The 17,873-nt window shown below is 40.6% G+C and overlaps 1 protein-coding gene across 1 annotated transcript; it reads left to right on the top strand.

Moving 5' to 3' along the window:
* Nucleotides 1–582: 582 nt before the first annotated feature.
* On the top strand, nucleotides 583–17,641 carry Zkscan8 (zinc finger with KRAB and SCAN domains 8). The gene is made up of 6 exons (XM_059263347.1): nucleotides 583–734; nucleotides 5,612–6,112; nucleotides 7,333–7,501; nucleotides 10,459–10,550; nucleotides 10,837–10,960; nucleotides 11,832–17,641. Exons 2-6 carry the CDS (start codon nucleotides 5,693–5,695, stop codon nucleotides 12,791–12,793), a joined length of 1,767 nt encoding a protein of 588 aa, XP_059119330.1. The 5' UTR covers nucleotides 583–734; nucleotides 5,612–5,692; the 3' UTR covers nucleotides 12,794–17,641.
* The last annotated feature ends 232 nt before the right edge of the window (nucleotides 17,642–17,873 follow it).

Genomic DNA, 17,873 nt, shown 5'->3' on the forward strand with positions numbered 1-17,873 from the left:
TGTTTCCCACCATTACTAATGGCCTAAATATCCTTTTTAGACCTTAAGATACGGGCTGTGGTCATTTTGTGGAACTCTTACGGTTTCCAATTATAAAGTATCTAGTACCGGGAGGCTGACCACACATCATAGTCAAAGGGAAAGCACTGGTCAGTAGGAGCTGTATAATACAAGATCACTACTCTTCCCGGGTACTGTAAAGGGTTAAATTCCTCAATCTGAAGTGTATGATGGAAATTTGGAGTAATTCATGAAGCGTTAACAGGAAAGCACAGGGTATCTAGGAGGAATAAAAAGAAATTCGTTAGGCATTGTAAGCGCCCTCCTGAGCCCAGCCGAGATCTGCGATCGGCCCCCCAACCTTTACCCTTGTCAGCTAAAGCCGGAGGCTGGCCAGGCAAAAGCTTGGGTGACATAAACGTATGACATTCCTTGGGATGTCCACAGTCCCCAGCAGCAGCTTAGCCATCCTCTTGGAGCTGCTGACAGCCGGGAGGCGGGGTGCTTGGTCCCTTTGCGCGCCGACCATAGAGCTGTCAGACCTCCGGGCTTCCTAGAGAGCTTCCGGAAGTGGCTGTGGGGCAAGATGCGTGCTGGCCGGTTCTGCGGCTCCGAGGGTTTGGAAGTTAGCGGCAGGAGGGGTCCCGCCCGGGTTCGGTGTCCGTCGCGTCTCCTCGCGCGCTTCCCGGTCCGCTGTGCCGCCTCCCGCCCTCGGGCAGCGTGCGGAGCTCTCGGTGAGTGCGCTCGGCCGGGCAGGGGCGCGCGGGCTGCGGAGCCCCGAGCGCGGGGAGCGGGTCGGCAGAGGGCCTGCGCCGGCCAAGCAGGCCGACACCCGGCCCCAACTTCCTGCGGGGTCCCTCTTTTCATCGGCAGTGGCCGTGTGTTATTTTGCAGTCGCTTTTACTTGTAAAGCCGGCCAGTGTGTCAGCTGTTTCTACGCAGCAATTTTGCCTTTCGGTCTCAAAAAAATTTTTTTTAAATACTTCTTTCTTTTCAAGCCTCTGCTACATATGGAAACCTTTGATTTATTTTTATTTTATTTTATTGTTGTTGTTGTTGTTACTCCTTTTTTCGCTCAGAAAATGGTTGATGTGATGGCTGGACAGTTGTGTGCCCAAGAAATACTTTAATTCCAGGGTAACAAAATTAAACCGTATTCAGAATACTTTGCTTACTTAATTTATTAAAGCTAACTGAAATAGATGCTTGAAAACTCCGTTGGGGCCGTGGGGGAGAAAACTCCGTGGGTTCCCATTTCCAAAACTCAAGTCAGTCATGAGTAATCTTTGTCAGACTTCTAAGATGTTGACCACCACTTGACAACATACTTCTGTTAGACAAATTCACCGAAGTACAGTTATGTGGCAGTCATTATTTTAGCAAATGTGCACGTTTTGAGTTCCTCTTGTGGTTAAATATGAGAATGTGATAAATCTTAAAACCATTAATGAAAGCAATGCCCACACATGTGTCTGGCCCACTCCTGAGTGCCATTTCTGCCAACCCCCATGCTTAAGCCTGTATTAAAATAGCTTTAGAAATCTCCAAAAGAAAAATACTCAGTGAATGCAATTTGAAGTAACTACAAAGCATAGTGTTTGTTTCATTTACTTTTCCTTGATCTCTAAAGCCTGGAGATTGTCTTTCCTGATTTGCACTCAGTACCAAGACATTTCTCAAGTTAAACTTAATCTGAAGGGAAAATACATCTTCTACATCTATTGAAAAGTCAGTTGAGGAGGGAGGAGAGGGGAATCTGGTTTTGGTATGTAAAATAAATAGAAAATCTCTTAATAACTTTTAAAAGGGGGGGGGAAGAAAAATCAGTATTGTTTAAGTTGACTTGTGCCTTCCTTAGTTGTTAAGACTTTAACATTTTGGATCCAGAAGAAGCTTAGGACTGTTGCCTTTACATTCGTGAGTCAATAAATCTAACTAGATGTTCTTTAAGGATAATATGTAAGGATCAGTGTTTATAGGTGCTTACCAACATTGCAGTTTGTATGCACAAAATTATTAGAGGGGAGAATACCTAGAGGACTAATTTTTTATTCATCTCTAGCTTTAATATTAAAGAAAAATAAAAGCTTGTTGGAAAAGGAAGAGATTTTTTAAAAAGATTAATATTAGTCACTAAAAAGAATGAAAAGACCATGTATATTGATGCACACCTGTAATTGCATGCAGTACTCAGGAGACTGAGGTTGGGGAATCACCAGTTTGAAACCAGCCTGGGTTATAGAGTAAGATATTTGTTTTGTTCTGTTTGGAGAGGGTGAATAAGGTCTGCTCATGCCACAGTGCCCTAGTATTGATCAGAGGACAACTTGCAGGAGTCAGGTCTCTCCCTCAACTATGTGGGTCCTGGGACTCTAAATTCAGGTTGTCAGACTTGACAGCAGGTGCCTTTAACTTCTGAACTGTCTTGCAGACCCCTGTGTCTCTTTAACAGTGGAGCAGTCACACTGAATTAAGGACCCATTTTATTCCAGTTGTAATTTCATGTTAATTTGATTGTATCTACCTACTATTTGCAAATAAGGTTACATCCATAGGTACTCCCTAGGGCATCTTTTTTGAAGACAGAGTTAGTAGCATCATGGAACATGAGTGAAAGAGAAGTGTAGCCAAAGTCAAGGAGAAGTCACTGCTGCAGCCTTAGCAAGGGATGTATCTACACAAGAAAAGAAAACTTTAAAGTACGTATAACACACGAAGAAACAGGGCTCTTCAAGTGAGCTTTTGGACCTGGAGTTCTAGCTGTAACTATCACTCTTACAACAAATCCAGACAATTCGGTGTTGTGTTGTAAATATAGCCCTCTGATGTTCTTTAATTCTATCAATGAGATAAAATTTTCATGAGGTGTTGGAGCCTGCCGACCAATTGACTGGGTAGCTAGGTAGGCGTGCGGCTTGAAGAGACAATGAAGAAGACAGAAAAGAGTCGAGAGGACTGCCAGTCGGTGCCAAACAGTGCCTGAGTGTATTTCACAGCCAGCTTATACACAGTCTGGAGGGACAGAGGTAGAACAATGCACAGCACAGGCATTCAACCACTGTCTATCCTGTCCTTGAGTCAAGGAGCAGGCGGTTTCATTTTCTATCTCAATGTACCTCCAGCTGGCATCAGCAGCCTGCATCTAGCTAGATAGTGTGTTCCTTCCCGTGGGCTAATCAGGACTTTCTCACAGCCCTGGAGCAAGCAAGCCTGAACTCTGTTGACTCAGAATAATCTTCAGATTCAAACTGGGAAACTGAGTCAGTTGTGGGCTCCCACAACAAGGATTATGAAATTAAGAGAGAAAAACTGTACAGCCAGTAATGTACAGTTATGAGAAAAGTAGTATGTGTAGATATAAAGGAAAATAGTTTGGTCAATAATGAAAGTAGTCCAAGGAGCTTAAATGAAAAGAGATATCAGTATTCATGGACTGGAACGTGCTAGTTAAGGTATCATCCCTAATGTGATAACAGTACTATTAAGATAGTATCTCTAAACTGAGCTATAGATTCAGTACAAGTTCAGTCCCAGCATTATTAGAAATTAGTACGCTTATTCTAATATGTGTTTCAAAAAAGGAGACAGCCAGCAAAACCAAATTAGCTTCAAAAACAGAAAAGTTGCAGGATTGGAACTACTTGATTTTAACATTTAAAAATCCATCTTCAGGCAGCTTTCTATCAAGAGAAGGTAGATTTCTAGGTCAAGGTAACAGAATAGAGATTCCAGAAACAGTATTCATGGTCAGTCAGCTTCCTCCACCCCTTCCCTAGATGAAAAGACAAGCAATTCAGTATATTACCCTCTCTGTGAATGGTGCTAGAGCAGATTGTCATCTTTATGCAAGGAGGGGGACCCCTAGCCATACCCTCACCTCCTCAAAGATTAATTCAGAACAGACCATAGACTTAACAGTAAAACCTAAAACTACAAACTTTTAGAAGAAAACGTTTGTGATTTGGGACTAAGCAGACATTTCTTAAATATGATATCAATAGTACAATTCTTTAAAAATAATTGGTAACTTATGCTTCAAAAAAATTACAAATATCTTCTTCAAAGGCCACTGCTTAAAAAATAGAAGGGACAGCTAGGCGGTGGTGGCACATGCCTTAATCCCAGCACTCGGGAGCAGAGCCAGGCAGATCTCTGTGAGTTTGAGGCCAGCCTGGTCTACAGAACGAGATCCAGGACAGGCACCAAAACAACACGGAGAAACCCTGTCTCGGGGGGAAAAAAAAATAGAAGGGAGTCAATATTTGTAAATCATGTATCTCTTGTATCCAAAATGTATAAGGAGTTCTCAAATCTTAAACATACAAACAATATAAAACCTCAATTACAAAAATAATGCTGGGCAAAGCTTGATGACACATGCATATACTCCCAATACTTGAGAGATGGAGGCAAGAGGATCCCAAGTTAAAGATCAGCCTGGGCTACACATTGGGTTCCAGACTATACTGGGCTACATGATAAGACCCTGTCTCAACAGTCTAAACAAATTAAATAAGTGTATAAAGAAAGCTGAGCATGGTGGTACATGCCCATAGTCCCAGCACTTGGGAAGCTGAGGTGGGAAAATCACAAGTTTGATACCTTTGGTTATAGAATGAGACTGAAAAAAAAAAAAAAAAAAAGCCAAAATTTTTAAATCAATACTTCACCAAAATATGTGTGTGTTCAACATTGTTAGTAAGAAAACAAGTTAAAACCATGATACATTACTACATACCTATTATAATATTTAAAAATTTTAAATACAATGTCAGGCCCTAGTGGAATGCAAAATATTACAGCCATGTTGGAAAGCAGTTCAACAATTTTTTAGATACTACACTTAAGACTCAGCAATTTACTTCTGGGTTTTACTCCACTGAATTAAAAACTGTTCACACAAGAATATGTATGCACATAATCATAGTGTTTTATTCATAATTAGGAACAGGAAACAACTCATGTGGTTATTTGTATAAGATAAACAGACACAGCATTGATTAATATCAGGTGTCTTCTGCTAAGTGAAAGTTGTCAAACTCCAACACTACTATGTTTTATTTCTATAACATTCTAGAAGGTCATTGGTGTGTGGGTTGAGATTTGGGCATTGTAGATGTTAAGACGTCCAGGTTCTTTGCAGCTCCACTGCTCCAACAGATTTTTAGGAGTAAGAGGTGGAGTCCAAGAGTTAGTAGCCCTGAGACAAAAGGGAAGATGGAGAGCATTAATAGGATGCTGAATCTTAGGTAGTGGAGAGGAAAGGGTTCAAAAGGTCCTTGGAGTAGAGGATAGAGAAAGTAACCTCATCTGTTGAGAATAAGAACGGGGTTGGGCGCTGAAGTACAAAACACAGTTGAGTGGGAAGTGTACAAAGGTGCTATGAGGAGTTCAATTAGTTGTCCTGAGAACTGCCTGATACTAAATACAGAAGTTCAGTTAGGCCGAATCTCCATCCCCCACAGCCCTAAACAGGAAATCAAAAGGAAGGGTTTGTACCCTGGGTAGGTTTGGTGTGGCAGATTGTTTAGGGGAGCTTGTTGAGGTATGCTGGTGAGTTACTATGACTTTTGCCTTACCTTAACATATTTATTATTTTCTGTTTGGGAAGAAGTACCCTGGAGGTCCTCAGAAGACTTAAGAAGATACAGAAGGTAGAGGAAAGGGGACTTTTAAGCTTTTCTGGCCCTAAATGGCTACAGAATCAAGAAAGCCTTCTTCGGCCCCATCTCCACCAGACCGGGCTCCTGAAGAGGACCTTGTCATTGTCAAGATAGAGGAGGATCATGGTTGGGATGAGGAGTCTAGTGTGCATGAAAATAATACTTCTGGCCAAGAATTGTTTCGCCTACGCTTCAGGCAGCTATGCTACCAGGAGACATTAGGACCCCGGGAAGCTCTGATCCAGCTTCGTGCACTTTGCCATCAGTGGCTTCGGCCAGACTTGAACAGCAAGGAGCAGATCCTGGAGCTGCTGGTACTGGAGCAGTTCCTGACCATCCTGCCTGAGGAGCTGCAGACTCTGGTTAAGGAACACCAGTTAGAAAATGGAGAGGAGGTGGTGAGCCTGTTGGAGGACTTGGAAAGGCAGATTAATATCCTAGGACGACCAGTAAGTAGCTATGCATGCTGTGACTGAATTCCTGGAAGCTGGGTAGAAAGACATTGACTTCACTTTGAGGAATAAATTCTATGCATTGGTTTCTGTTGAATGCAGATGAAAATTATTGAATGCACTATGTATTGTACTTGTAGTTTTGTAAAGGAGAGAACCCATTTCTTATCCTCTTAAAATTCCTACAGTTGTTTTATTATCCTTGCTTGCTAAATGGGACCATGAGACACAAGGAGCTTAAATTACTTTTCTTCCAGGGTACCCATGGTACCTGTGGTCAGGGTTTGGGTCAAGTGTTTCCACACTTTTAGCCTCTTATTCAAGAAATTAAACTAAAGACCACAGAAATTGTACAAGGAGAAGAAAACTTTATTCACTGGCAGAACAATAGTACAAAGGAGAAAATACAGTCAAGAGTGACAGGCCACTTGAGTGAGAGTACTTAAGGGCCCCAATTATTTGGGGCTTCTTTTTATGAAGTTTGAGAGGAAAAAGTTTGTTTGCTAACAGGCATGATGGGGATGGTTCTTTGTTTTCTCAAAGGACACAGTTTGCCTTATTGCTCATGTACCCAGCATCAGCCTAGGTCTGCTTGGCCCCCTACCTTCCTTACCAGATATAACTGGAGTATGACTGGGTACAAGCTGTCCGGGTTTCATGGTTGTTAAGGAGAGGGGAAATTTATTCCATTGCTCAGAGTAAGGTATGAATGAGTATAGCTTAATGTGGTTGTGAGTTCTAGATTGCTAACAGGTGCCAGGTGCGTTTGGGAGGGGGAGGGGAGCATGCTTAGCACAAAACAAGTAAAGCCCAGCTTACTAGACTGTTTTCTGTGTCTGCTTGCCTTGCCTGGATAATTAAAGATGACTGCTTACTAGAATATAGGCTTCCAAGTTCCTTGTCACAAGAGTATTTTGGTATTCTATGGCCCTGTTTTAGCTTTCTGTTATTCGTTCTCTGTCCTAGAGTTGGAGCACAAATATTAGTGTTTGATGCAGTAGAGAAACATCAACAGAAGTCTTTTCTTTAGTACTGAGCGGAACAAATCCCTTCTTTTTGTTCTAATATAGTGTTACTTGTTGCCCTAGGAAGGAAATGAGATTATACGGCTTGCTTTCCCAAATCTGAACACCCATCGAAGGCCTCTTGGCTCTGCTGCTGCCATCACTTCATTTCTCAAAAGAATTCTTTGTAACTCACTGTCCCCTTGTTTCTAGGTCTCAGCTCATACACATGGGCACAGGGTACTCTGGGAGGAAGTTGTATCTTCAGAATCTGCACCAGAACCTCCAAGTACTCAGCTCCAAGCCATGGCAACCAAGCATAAATCTTCAGTGCCCCAGAAGCCACAGGACAGAGGAGAGAGGCCTGATTTCACTTATAAGGGTGAGGAACGTAGAGAGGAAAGGGATTTATATTTGGGGTACCTGTCTCATTCAAGAACTAGCATCAGTGTTTGAGTAGTCCCCGATCTTCTGGTTTTGAATGTTTATAGAAGTAGTGTGTGAACTTTTCCTGTGGGGGATAAACATCTATGCACCCCAGGTGGGGCAGGAACAACACACCAATGAAACAGTTTTATTGAAGACTAACCAATGAGTTTAATTAGGGGGAGGATAAAGGATTCTTATAGGAACATGAGTAGCTTAGCAGCAGCCACACCACTAAAGAAATCTCTTAGCACCAGTTAATTGCCTGCATGGGAATGGGGAGGCTCTTGTGATCCTTACCTACTCTGTGGCAAAAATTAATGGGTCCAAGCTTGCAGATTGTATGCATACAGTCAGAGCGGCTGAGAGTTCAGGAGGGCAATGACCATGTCATGCCCAGAGGACAATAGACTATCAGTTCTAGTGGTAAACTTCCAAACAAAGAACTTTGTTACCCCAGGACATTTACAGCAGACTTTTTTTTAGATTTTTCTAGTATCATAACATTTTATTTACAAGTACTTCAATATGGCTTTCTTCTAATGAGAGCATTTTTGATAACCACAATCAGATGACATAGTTAGGAATTGTGGTGCTGGTGTGGTGCTGATCCAGTCCACATCTCATACTCATGTTTGCCAGTTGTCTCAGTGTTTTGTTTGGTCCAGAGCCCACCCACCCTATGATCATAGTGCATTTAGTCATAAGTCTCTTCAGTCTCCTTTAATTTGGCATTTTTGGCATTATTTCTTAGTCTTTCTTTTCTTGACCATAACAGTTTTAAAGAACATAGATTAGAATTAGAATGATTGCAGATTAGGTTTATTTGGTATTTTTTCATATTTAGGTTCAAGTTGTGTGTGTTTGGCAAGAACACTTCAGAAATATGACCTATTGTGATGTTATCTTTGAAGACTTAAGATTAATCTTCTTAAGCTGATCACTGTAAAGTTACTCTTCTTCCCTTTATAATTAAGGAGTAATTTAGGAGGAAGTTCCCGTGAAGGTGTGTAAATATCTTAATCCTTATCATACTTGTTGCTAAAACAGGAGTTTTAATATTTATTGATGTTTCTTTTTTACTTTATTTCATTGATGCTTCTCAACTAAGTCAGTGATTATTACTAAACCAATTACAAATGGTAATTTCTCGGTCATTCCTTCTACATTGTTCCATTGTTAATCTTAAAAGAAAACATTTACTTCCTTCCCTTTTAGTTTACCCCCAGGTACTCATGTGGAGACTAGAAGTCATGTTGGGTGTCTTCTATTTTCTCCCTACCTTACTTATTATTGTTATTATTATTATTATTATTATTATTATTATTATTATTATTAGTGTGTGTACTCAGGCATGCACCTGGAGGTCAGAGAACAATTTTAATCTTCAAGAGTTGCTTCTGTCCATCCACCATGAGTTCCAGGATTGAACTTGAGCCATCAGGCTTATATGGAAAGCACTTTTATCCATTCCCCTCCCCCAAGCTCTCTCTAGCCCCTCTACCTTATTTTTTGAGATGGAGTCTTTCCCTAAACATGTAGTCTACCATTTCAGCTAGACTACCTGACCTGCAGGCCCTAAGGATCTGCCTGTCTCTATTCTCTTCCAACCCCTAACACTGGGACTCCAGACATAGGGCTTTTATGTGAGTGATGGGATTCTGAACTTATGTCCTCTTACTTCTATAGCAAGCACTTTACCACTGAGCCATCCTTCCAGCCCCGAGTGTGTGTGTGTGTGTGTGTGTGTGTGTGTGTGTGTGTGTGTGTGTGTAGGTTTGGGTGGGTGTGTCTGTTGTTTTACACAGTGCTAAGAACTAACTCGGCCTTATTCATCCAAGGCAGGCACTCTTCTAATTGAGCTATGTCCTCAACTCTTCCATTTTATTGCCATTATTTACCCACGGACATATAAAGTCTTTGTTCCAGAAACATTGTGTTAACTGTGTTTAAATCATATTTGGCCAGATGAAACCCCTTAAATCTGGTTTTCTTTGTTTGTTTGGTTAGTTGTTTTTTTTTGTTTGTTTGTTTGTTTGGTTGGTTGGTTGGTTTTGTTGTTGTTGTTGTTGTTTTAGGGGTTTTTTTTCCTATTACTTTTTGAGAATTGTCTTATTTTATACAGAACAGCCTATTCTAGGCTATTTGTCTTTGTTGGGGTTTTTTGTTTTATTTTCCTGTTTATGGAATTTATATAGTCTTGCCTGGCCTAGAACTCACAAGGTAGATCATCCTGGCCTCAAATTTGTGATGGTCCTCCTGCCTATACCATAAGTGCTATGCCTATAGGCATTTGCCACCCCACCAACATATAAGTGAATTTTTAATATTCCTACACTTGATCTTAGTCAAAAGGCTAAGAATTTTTAATGTTTCTAAAGAAATAGCATAGAAATACTTTATTTACTTAATTATATAATTCTTAAGTCCTAAATCCTGTTGCCCAAGACATATGTTGCTTAACTATGAGGTTGATTTTGGTGATAAGATGCTCACTATCCATGAAAGCAGACACCAGCAGCCATGGCAGATATCAGAAAGGTAACAGATTGGTTGGTTCTCATATTCAGTTTTCTAGGACTTCGGGATCTAGGAGAATGCTACACAGAGATAGTACTTTTGGTAGAGAAGAAATTGGAAAGCAGCTTCTGTTAGGAAATCAGTATGCTTTGTTTATTTGACTATGTAAGTTCAGGTACATTAAAGTACAGATGCTCTCTGGGCATCCATGGACATCCAGAGTCCAAGATGTCAGCACTTTATGTGCAAAATCCTTGAGATATATATATATATATATATATATATATATATATATATATATATGCTGAAATTAAAGTAATTTTTGGATAAGTGAATGCTGGCTCCCACAACCGTACAATAAGACTAGTCAATTCATAGCTCCTTTCTCCTCAGCCATGTCTGCTTCTCAGAGTCCTACTCCTTCCCAAAAAGGAAGTTCTGGAGATCAGGAGGTGACAGCTAGACTTCTCACTGCAGGGTTCCAGGTGAGTTGTGTTCCTTCTCACTAAAAGCCCATGTCTCTGACAATATTGTGGCAAATGCCCATATCTGTCTATAGTGGTGCCTGTTTAAGAACTTTCCCTGAATTCTTTTTGCTTAGTAACAAACCATTCTTTGATTTACCCCAATAAATCTAGTGCACTTCCCTCTTGCTCCCAGCTATTCACATTCCTGCTTCTTCACCTCTCCTAACACTGTAGTTACCTCAAACAATGGTTTTGAGCTATGGAACCTTTCTAGGCCCCAAATGAGGGTCTTCTTTTGTTTCAGACTTTGGAAAAGATTGAAGACATGGCTGTGTCTCTTATTCGAGAGGAGTGGCTTCTTGATCCATCACAGAAGGATCTGAATAGAGAGAACAGGCCCGAGAAATACAGAAACATGTTCTCCCTGGGTAAGGAGAGCTGTAGTTTTTATAAGTTAAGAATTTTCTCCTTGTTTGTTTCTGGTAGCTTTATAAGGTTTCTGGAGGACTTAGTTGAACTCAGCATTCAGGGCTGTAAAGATGGCTCAGTGGTTAAGAGTGCTTCCTGCTCTTCCGGAGGACTGGAGTTCTTTTCTCAGCATCCACATCAGGTACCTGAGAACCACCAGTAACTCCAACTCAGGGGGTTATGATGCCTTCTTCTGGCCTCTGCAGACACCATATACATGTGACACACATAGATATAAATTTACTTTAAAATTGTTTCAATCTTAAAGAAAAGAAACTCAGAATTCAAGGAATGGATATTAGATTGAGATTTCTGAGGTCTGAAATGAAGCATTTTGTTCTCCAACCCAGAATTCCTTCCAGTTTGTATCTGTATAGTGAAGACTATTCTTTTTGCCAGTTAGAAATTGACATCTCTGTAGTACTCCCTGCGTTGACACCTTTCTTCCAGTCTCCTTAGACCATTTTGGAGTGTTTCTGTTGTATAAGCCAGTTGTAATCCCACTCCTTTCAGAACTGTTTGGTGCATTCTGTCCTACTCAGTAGATCTTGTAGGAGTTCTTTATCTCTTCCCGCTCCCCAACTTAACACTTCTCAGTCAATCTTTTTCCAGCTTTACTCACCTATCAGGAAACCCTTTTCTCCTGGCATCTCTTTCTCAGTTGGCATTTGGTGCTTCTGCTTGATCAACCTGCATATCTCTCTCCCTATTTGGGATAGAGAAGCTTGTATTTGCTTGTAGCTTCCATGAGAACTTCATTTCCCTCTTTCTTCTAGTATGGAAAATAGAAAGTGACTTTGAGAATGATTGTTTACTACATGTTTATTTCAGATGGTGAGACCAGGAGTGAGAACAAGGAATTATTTTCAAAACAGGTAATATCGACTGGAATCCAGCCACATGGACAGACAGCTGCCAACTGCAATGGGGATGTTATCCTGGGTCTTGCACATGGAAAAACCCAAGACCTTCTGGGCAGATTAGAGAGGCAGCAGGGAAATCCCACACAAGAGAGACGGCACAAATGTGATGAATGTGGGAAAAGCTTTGCTCAGAACTCAGGCCTTGTTCGACACTGGAGAATCCACACTGGAGAGAAGCCCTACCAGTGTAATGTGTGTAGTAAAGCCTTCAGTTACAGGTCAGCCCTTCTTTCCCATCAAGATATCCACAACAAAGTGAAGCGCTACCACTGCAAGGAATGTGGGAAGGCCTTCAGTCAGAACACAGGCCTGATCCTGCACCAGAGAATCCACACTGGGGAGAAGCCATATCAGTGTACTCAGTGCGGGAAGGCCTTTAGTCAGAGTGCAGGCCTTATTTTACACCAGAGAATCCACAGTGGAGAGAGACCGTATGAATGTAGTGAGTGTGGAAAAGCTTTCAGTCATAGTTCACACCTCATTGGACACCAGAGAATCCACACTGGGGAGAAACCCTATGAGTGTGATGAGTGTGGGAAAACCTTCAGACGCAGCTCCCATCTTATTGGCCATCAAAGAAGCCACACTGGGGAGAAACCCTACAAATGCAGTGAGTGTGGGAGGGCCTTCAGTCAGAAATCAGGCCTTATTGAACATCAGAGAATCCATACTGGAGAAAGACCCTATAAGTGTAAAGAATGTGGGAAAGCTTTCAATGGGAACACTGGTCTCATTCAGCATCTGAGAATACATACAGGGGAGAAGCCCTATCAATGCAATGAGTGTGGGAAAGCCTTTATTCAGAGATCGAGCCTCATTCGACATCAAAGAATCCACACTGGAGAAAAGCCTGAAACCACCGGAGTTTAGGGCAAGCTCTGGTTGTCATTGGAGCAGTATTCAGCATTAGAGAAACCATGTAGTAGTGGGAAAGTCTAGTGAAAGAGGCAGAATCTGTAGTGGGGACAAAGTTAGGAATAGCACTTCAGTTGTTTGAGCCCAGTCCCTGATACAAACCGATTAGCTTGACTGTGTTTGGAGGAATCTGGTGAAGCAGAGAGCCTCAGCAGCTTAATATATTCTTCAGAACTTGAAAATAATAGCAAATTGCTTATTGGGACATAAAACGCTATATTTTGTCTTTCCCAAGAGTAGCTGTAAGTTTGAGAGGGGCCACTCCTAAGCTGCTCTTCTCCCCATTTCCTGTGGTCCCATTCTGTCATCCCTCTGAAGGTGCCCTTGTAAATCCTAATCTAAGAAGCTGCTTGACTCCGAGGCAACCTCAATGAGGCTATGATTTGTATTTAGCTTTCTAATACCCTAGTTAGAGGGAAATTGTTAGACACTTAACATATTATTCTAATACTCTTAGGTGGTAGAAATCCATATTCCTCTACAAACTCAATGCTATATTTTTAACAGCACTGTAGCATTTTTCTTCATTTAGCACCTTTACTGACTCCTTTGAGTCCCTGAGCTCATATCCTTCATATCCTTTACCACCCCCAGTCTCAGTACATGTGTCAACAAAGGAAGTGGATGCATTAGTGATGATGCTGGGAGTGATGCCAAGAAAGGTGAGTGGAGACTCGGCCTGGCTAGTGAGCATGGACAGTTGAACCTCAAGGTGACTCTCCTGACTCTCCTTTACCTTACCACTGTACACTGTGGTTCGAAAAAATATTTGCACTATCAAAGCTTTGGCACCACATAGGAGACAGAGGTGCTAGAAAAAGACATTAAAAATCCTTACAAAGAATGTACATCATCCCTTTGGCCCATTACAGTACTGCTCTCAGGTTCCTATCTATATAAACTCCCCGAGTACATGGTCAGCCTGGACTGACCTTCTCAGATGGCCTCTGCAGCTCCATCATCTTCCATCTGTTTCCTTCCATTTGCATATCTTCAGTATCCATAGTGGTAATATATCAAATACCTCACCTCTGGTTCCTCATTCTGAATTCTGGTGCATTCCATCAGTCATCTAACAACAAAGAGAGACTATTATACTCATTGTCACCAGGCCCTATATTTCACCTCTAAGGCTTTCAGCATAACATAGGGATATTGTATAAAATAATGAGACTTGTTTTAAAATAACAAACCAGATCTTGTGCATCTAAAATTTAGTGTCCTTTCAGATAAGTAATTATACTTATTACTTATTCTAGTAGTGCTACTAGTACTCCAATATTGGGAACATTCTTAGAATTTTCATTTAATGAAGAGCAAGAAAACCATGTGTTACTAATAATTATATTTCATGTTTGACCATTTGATTAGACAATGGGCTTGGAGTTGAATAACGTTTGCTTTGCAACATTAATCCTCACACTTAAAATTATTCCATTAATCTTACTCAGAAGAACATAAGTAGGTTCCGATGAAATATCCAAGAAAACAATTCCACACTGTGACTACCATGAAAAGATTCATCTTAGCTTCTTTGGTTTACTCTCTCAGACCAGTCCTTTTCATGATTCTTTATTCTCTTGTCCTTTCTGTTTGCTTCCTTCCTATTTAGTATAGATTGCCATCCCTAACTCTGCTCTAACACACTAAACCACTGAGCCATCTCTCCAGCTCCAATTGGCTTGAGTTGTGCCTTCCACTGTCTAGATGACAGGATTTCTGCATAGGTCAGTGCTACCTTGTGTGCAAAAGTTGCATAAGATGCATACATTGTCAGAGAAGCTAGGTGTCTGCATGTGTGCATATATGCATGCCCACTCCTCGTACACTTTTGTGGAGCACCTGATTTCATCTCCAATAAATTGCTCTTTTAGCATTTGTATCTAGAATAATGTGTACCAGATTACTCTTCAGTCTCAGAACTACTAAGCATGTGGAAGCAGTCCAAAGAAAAGAAAGTAATATAATTGGGAAGATTAATGTTACACTGGGGTGAATATGAAAAAAGGTTGTCATTTAAGAATGAATTATTGGAGCCATTATTAGTGATGCATACCTTTAATCATAGCACTCATGGGCCAGCCTAGTCTGTATAGAAAGTTCAAAGCCAGCCTTGAATATAGTGAGATCAGTCTCAAAAAACCCAAAAAGGTAACTGGGGCTGGAAAAATGGCTGAGAGGTTAAGAGTATGGACTGTTCTTGCAGAGAACCATTGAGTTCAGTTCCCGTGTTGGGTGGCTTCCAACTTCCTGTAACTCTAGCGCCAGGAGGATCCAACATGTCTGGCCTCCATAGGCACCCACACACAGGTACACATGGACATATACACAAACACATAATTACAAATAATAAAAAAAATTCAAATGAGTTATCAAAGCTGATTTAGCACTTGTATAGAAGAGGTCAGTGTTATAGCATATTATAATAGAGAAGGCTGTGGAGTCTGAAGAAGTACATAGAAGTCATTTTTAGTCTTGAATTCATCAAGCATTAATCTATGTTACACCATTTAGAGCTCTTAGCTATCAGTGGCATTCATTAAGCTTTTGTCCTATAGAATCAAAATTTTTTTTTCTTTCAATCTGAAATGAAGTGTTCACCAGTACTTTTTTCTACCATCCTCAGCTGCTCATCTTAGGATCTGGCATGGTAAAGTAGTTCTTCCATGAATCACATGTCATCAATATACCACTGGGAGAAACCTCTGAGGTTTCAAAGAATTTCTCCATGAGACCAGATAGGTATTCAGGAATGTGGTGATTGATTCCAGTGTGGACCACTGTAGCTTTGCCCTTGTTTCTACATCTCCAGAATGATAGCCGACCTTTTTTTTTTTTTTAAGCAGTTGTTGTGAGCCAAACCCTAAATTAAACATTTATCCTACTTAAAAGCTCGTATCACTACATGCCCCATTTACAGATGATAAAAACAGAAGCTTAGAGAACTAATCACCATCACAGCCAGCAAATGACAAGATTCTAACCCACACATACAGCCTGGTGCTGAAGCCTGTGATGACCACTGTGCTGTACTACCAATTCTGACTAAACTCTGGCCTGTCAAGTTAAACCATGTACCAGTCGTGAGAGATACTAGGTAAAATAGCATACAATAGTATAGTGTGGATCCATTGTAATTACTGGAAAATTGGTTTAAAATACTGTTTGGAGTGAGAACATCTTTAGACATTGATCTTGATTTTAGTACAAGAAAGGTAAATTTTGTCAGTAAAATATGCTTAAAGGAGTAACTAGGAGGATAAAGCAGTATCAACTTACTGATTCAAATACATTTCTCTGTAGACTGCCTAAGGGAAAGAGAAGTGAGTAGATTCCAGGTTGGGCAGATGGGCAGTTAGGGTGGCAGTAGTAAGTTCATCCACAGTCTGCAATGAGAAACCCTTCAAGCTTCTTGCCCATTACCAATCACCATTCTTTGTGTCCTGTATTTTTCTTGATTTTTCAAATGTTATTCATTTAACCCATTTCTGCTTTAGCTCTTAAAACATTTCCTTACTTGCTGTCATAGTCAACATTCCACTAAAATGTATGTAGAATGTCCAGTATATAAATTAAGGCTTTTTATTGTTGTCCTTCTTAATCTCTTTTATATGTCATAATGTTGGATTTTCCCATATGTGGTGGCTATTCTTGGCTGTCATTTTGAGTATTACTGGATTCTTTGGTCTTTCATTGGTAGACAGCCATTGTTGGACTAGCTAGACCACAGCAGGTAAGCCATTCTAATAAATCCTATATATATCATATATATTCATTCTATAAGTTCTATTCTTCTAGAGAACCCTGACTAATACAGATTTTTGTACCAGAAGTAGTTCTAGAGCAATAAAAGAGTAAGGAAGAAAATTTTTAAGTATCTGGAATAGGGTTTCCAATTTACCAGCATCTACTGAAGCCTCTCAGAAACTCAGGGTGTGTTGCAAGCCCATGGTGAACTATTTTACAAACTTAAGGAGACAAATGCATTTGGTTATCCTGATTGACCAGTTGTGGGAGGCAAGAGATTTGGTGACTGTATATAAAACTTTTGACAATTTGTAGAAAAATGGGGAAAAGGATGATGGTGGTTGGTTGCTCCCAGCATCTCTGCATAAACTGACAAAGGAAAAGAATGTACTCAATAAAATTAACCAACTTGTAGCATCTCAGAATACAGTGAAGAACAACAATGTACTCATGGATAAAACTGGCCAACTCTAGATGTACATAAACAGTCTAAAGGGTTCTAAGTAAGTGTACCCTAGAAGAGAATCTTATGTTCAGCAGCTACAGCTGAAATTGTAGAAAATCAAGCCGAAGCCTTCATTATAAGGTTGGCTGCATTAAAAAAAAAAATATTCAAGTCTCAACCTCAGAGGGTATCAGTGGTTCAAGGAAGAGCATTAAATTGGTAAAGAATCAAATCCTGTAACTTGCAATGGAGATGTGTGGGAGGACCCTGTTGATTCAACCCTCAGATTCTCGAGGGTTTATCTCACCTGAGAGAATAGTCTCTCTACCCTCAGCAGAAGATGTACTCTCACCCCTTAAATATTGCCTTTTCTGCTTTGAGGAAATAACAGAATGGGTAGTAGAGGAAGGTAGTTATAAATACCAGCTATGGTCGTGTAACCAGTTGTAGAAATGAGGATTATAATTGACATAACTTTCTGTCGTATTTTGTTAAGAATGTGTTTGTACAGATATTTGTGTTTCTTTCCTCAATTTCTTTATCATGTAATGTAACATCAATTAAGAGAATATCTGCGGTTACCATATTTAAGTTTTGAGATACCAAAAGAATGTCCTGGCCGGGCGGTGGTGGCGCACGCCTTTAATCCCAGCACTCGGGAGGCAGAGCCAGGCGGATCTCTGTGAGTTCGAGGCCAGCCTGGACTACCAAGTGAGTTCCAGGAAAGGCGCAAAGCTACACAGAGAAACCCTGTCTCGAAAAACTAAAAAAAAAAAAAAAAAAAAAAAAGAATGTCCTTCAAGGGACATTGCCATATATTCTAAAATTTATTATGGGTTTGCA

Source organism: Peromyscus eremicus, chromosome 5 (genome assembly GCF_949786415.1).
Source record: "Peromyscus eremicus chromosome 5, PerEre_H2_v1, whole genome shotgun sequence".
In the NCBI taxonomy this organism is placed as follows: Eukaryota; Metazoa; Chordata; class Mammalia; order Rodentia; family Cricetidae; genus Peromyscus; species Peromyscus eremicus.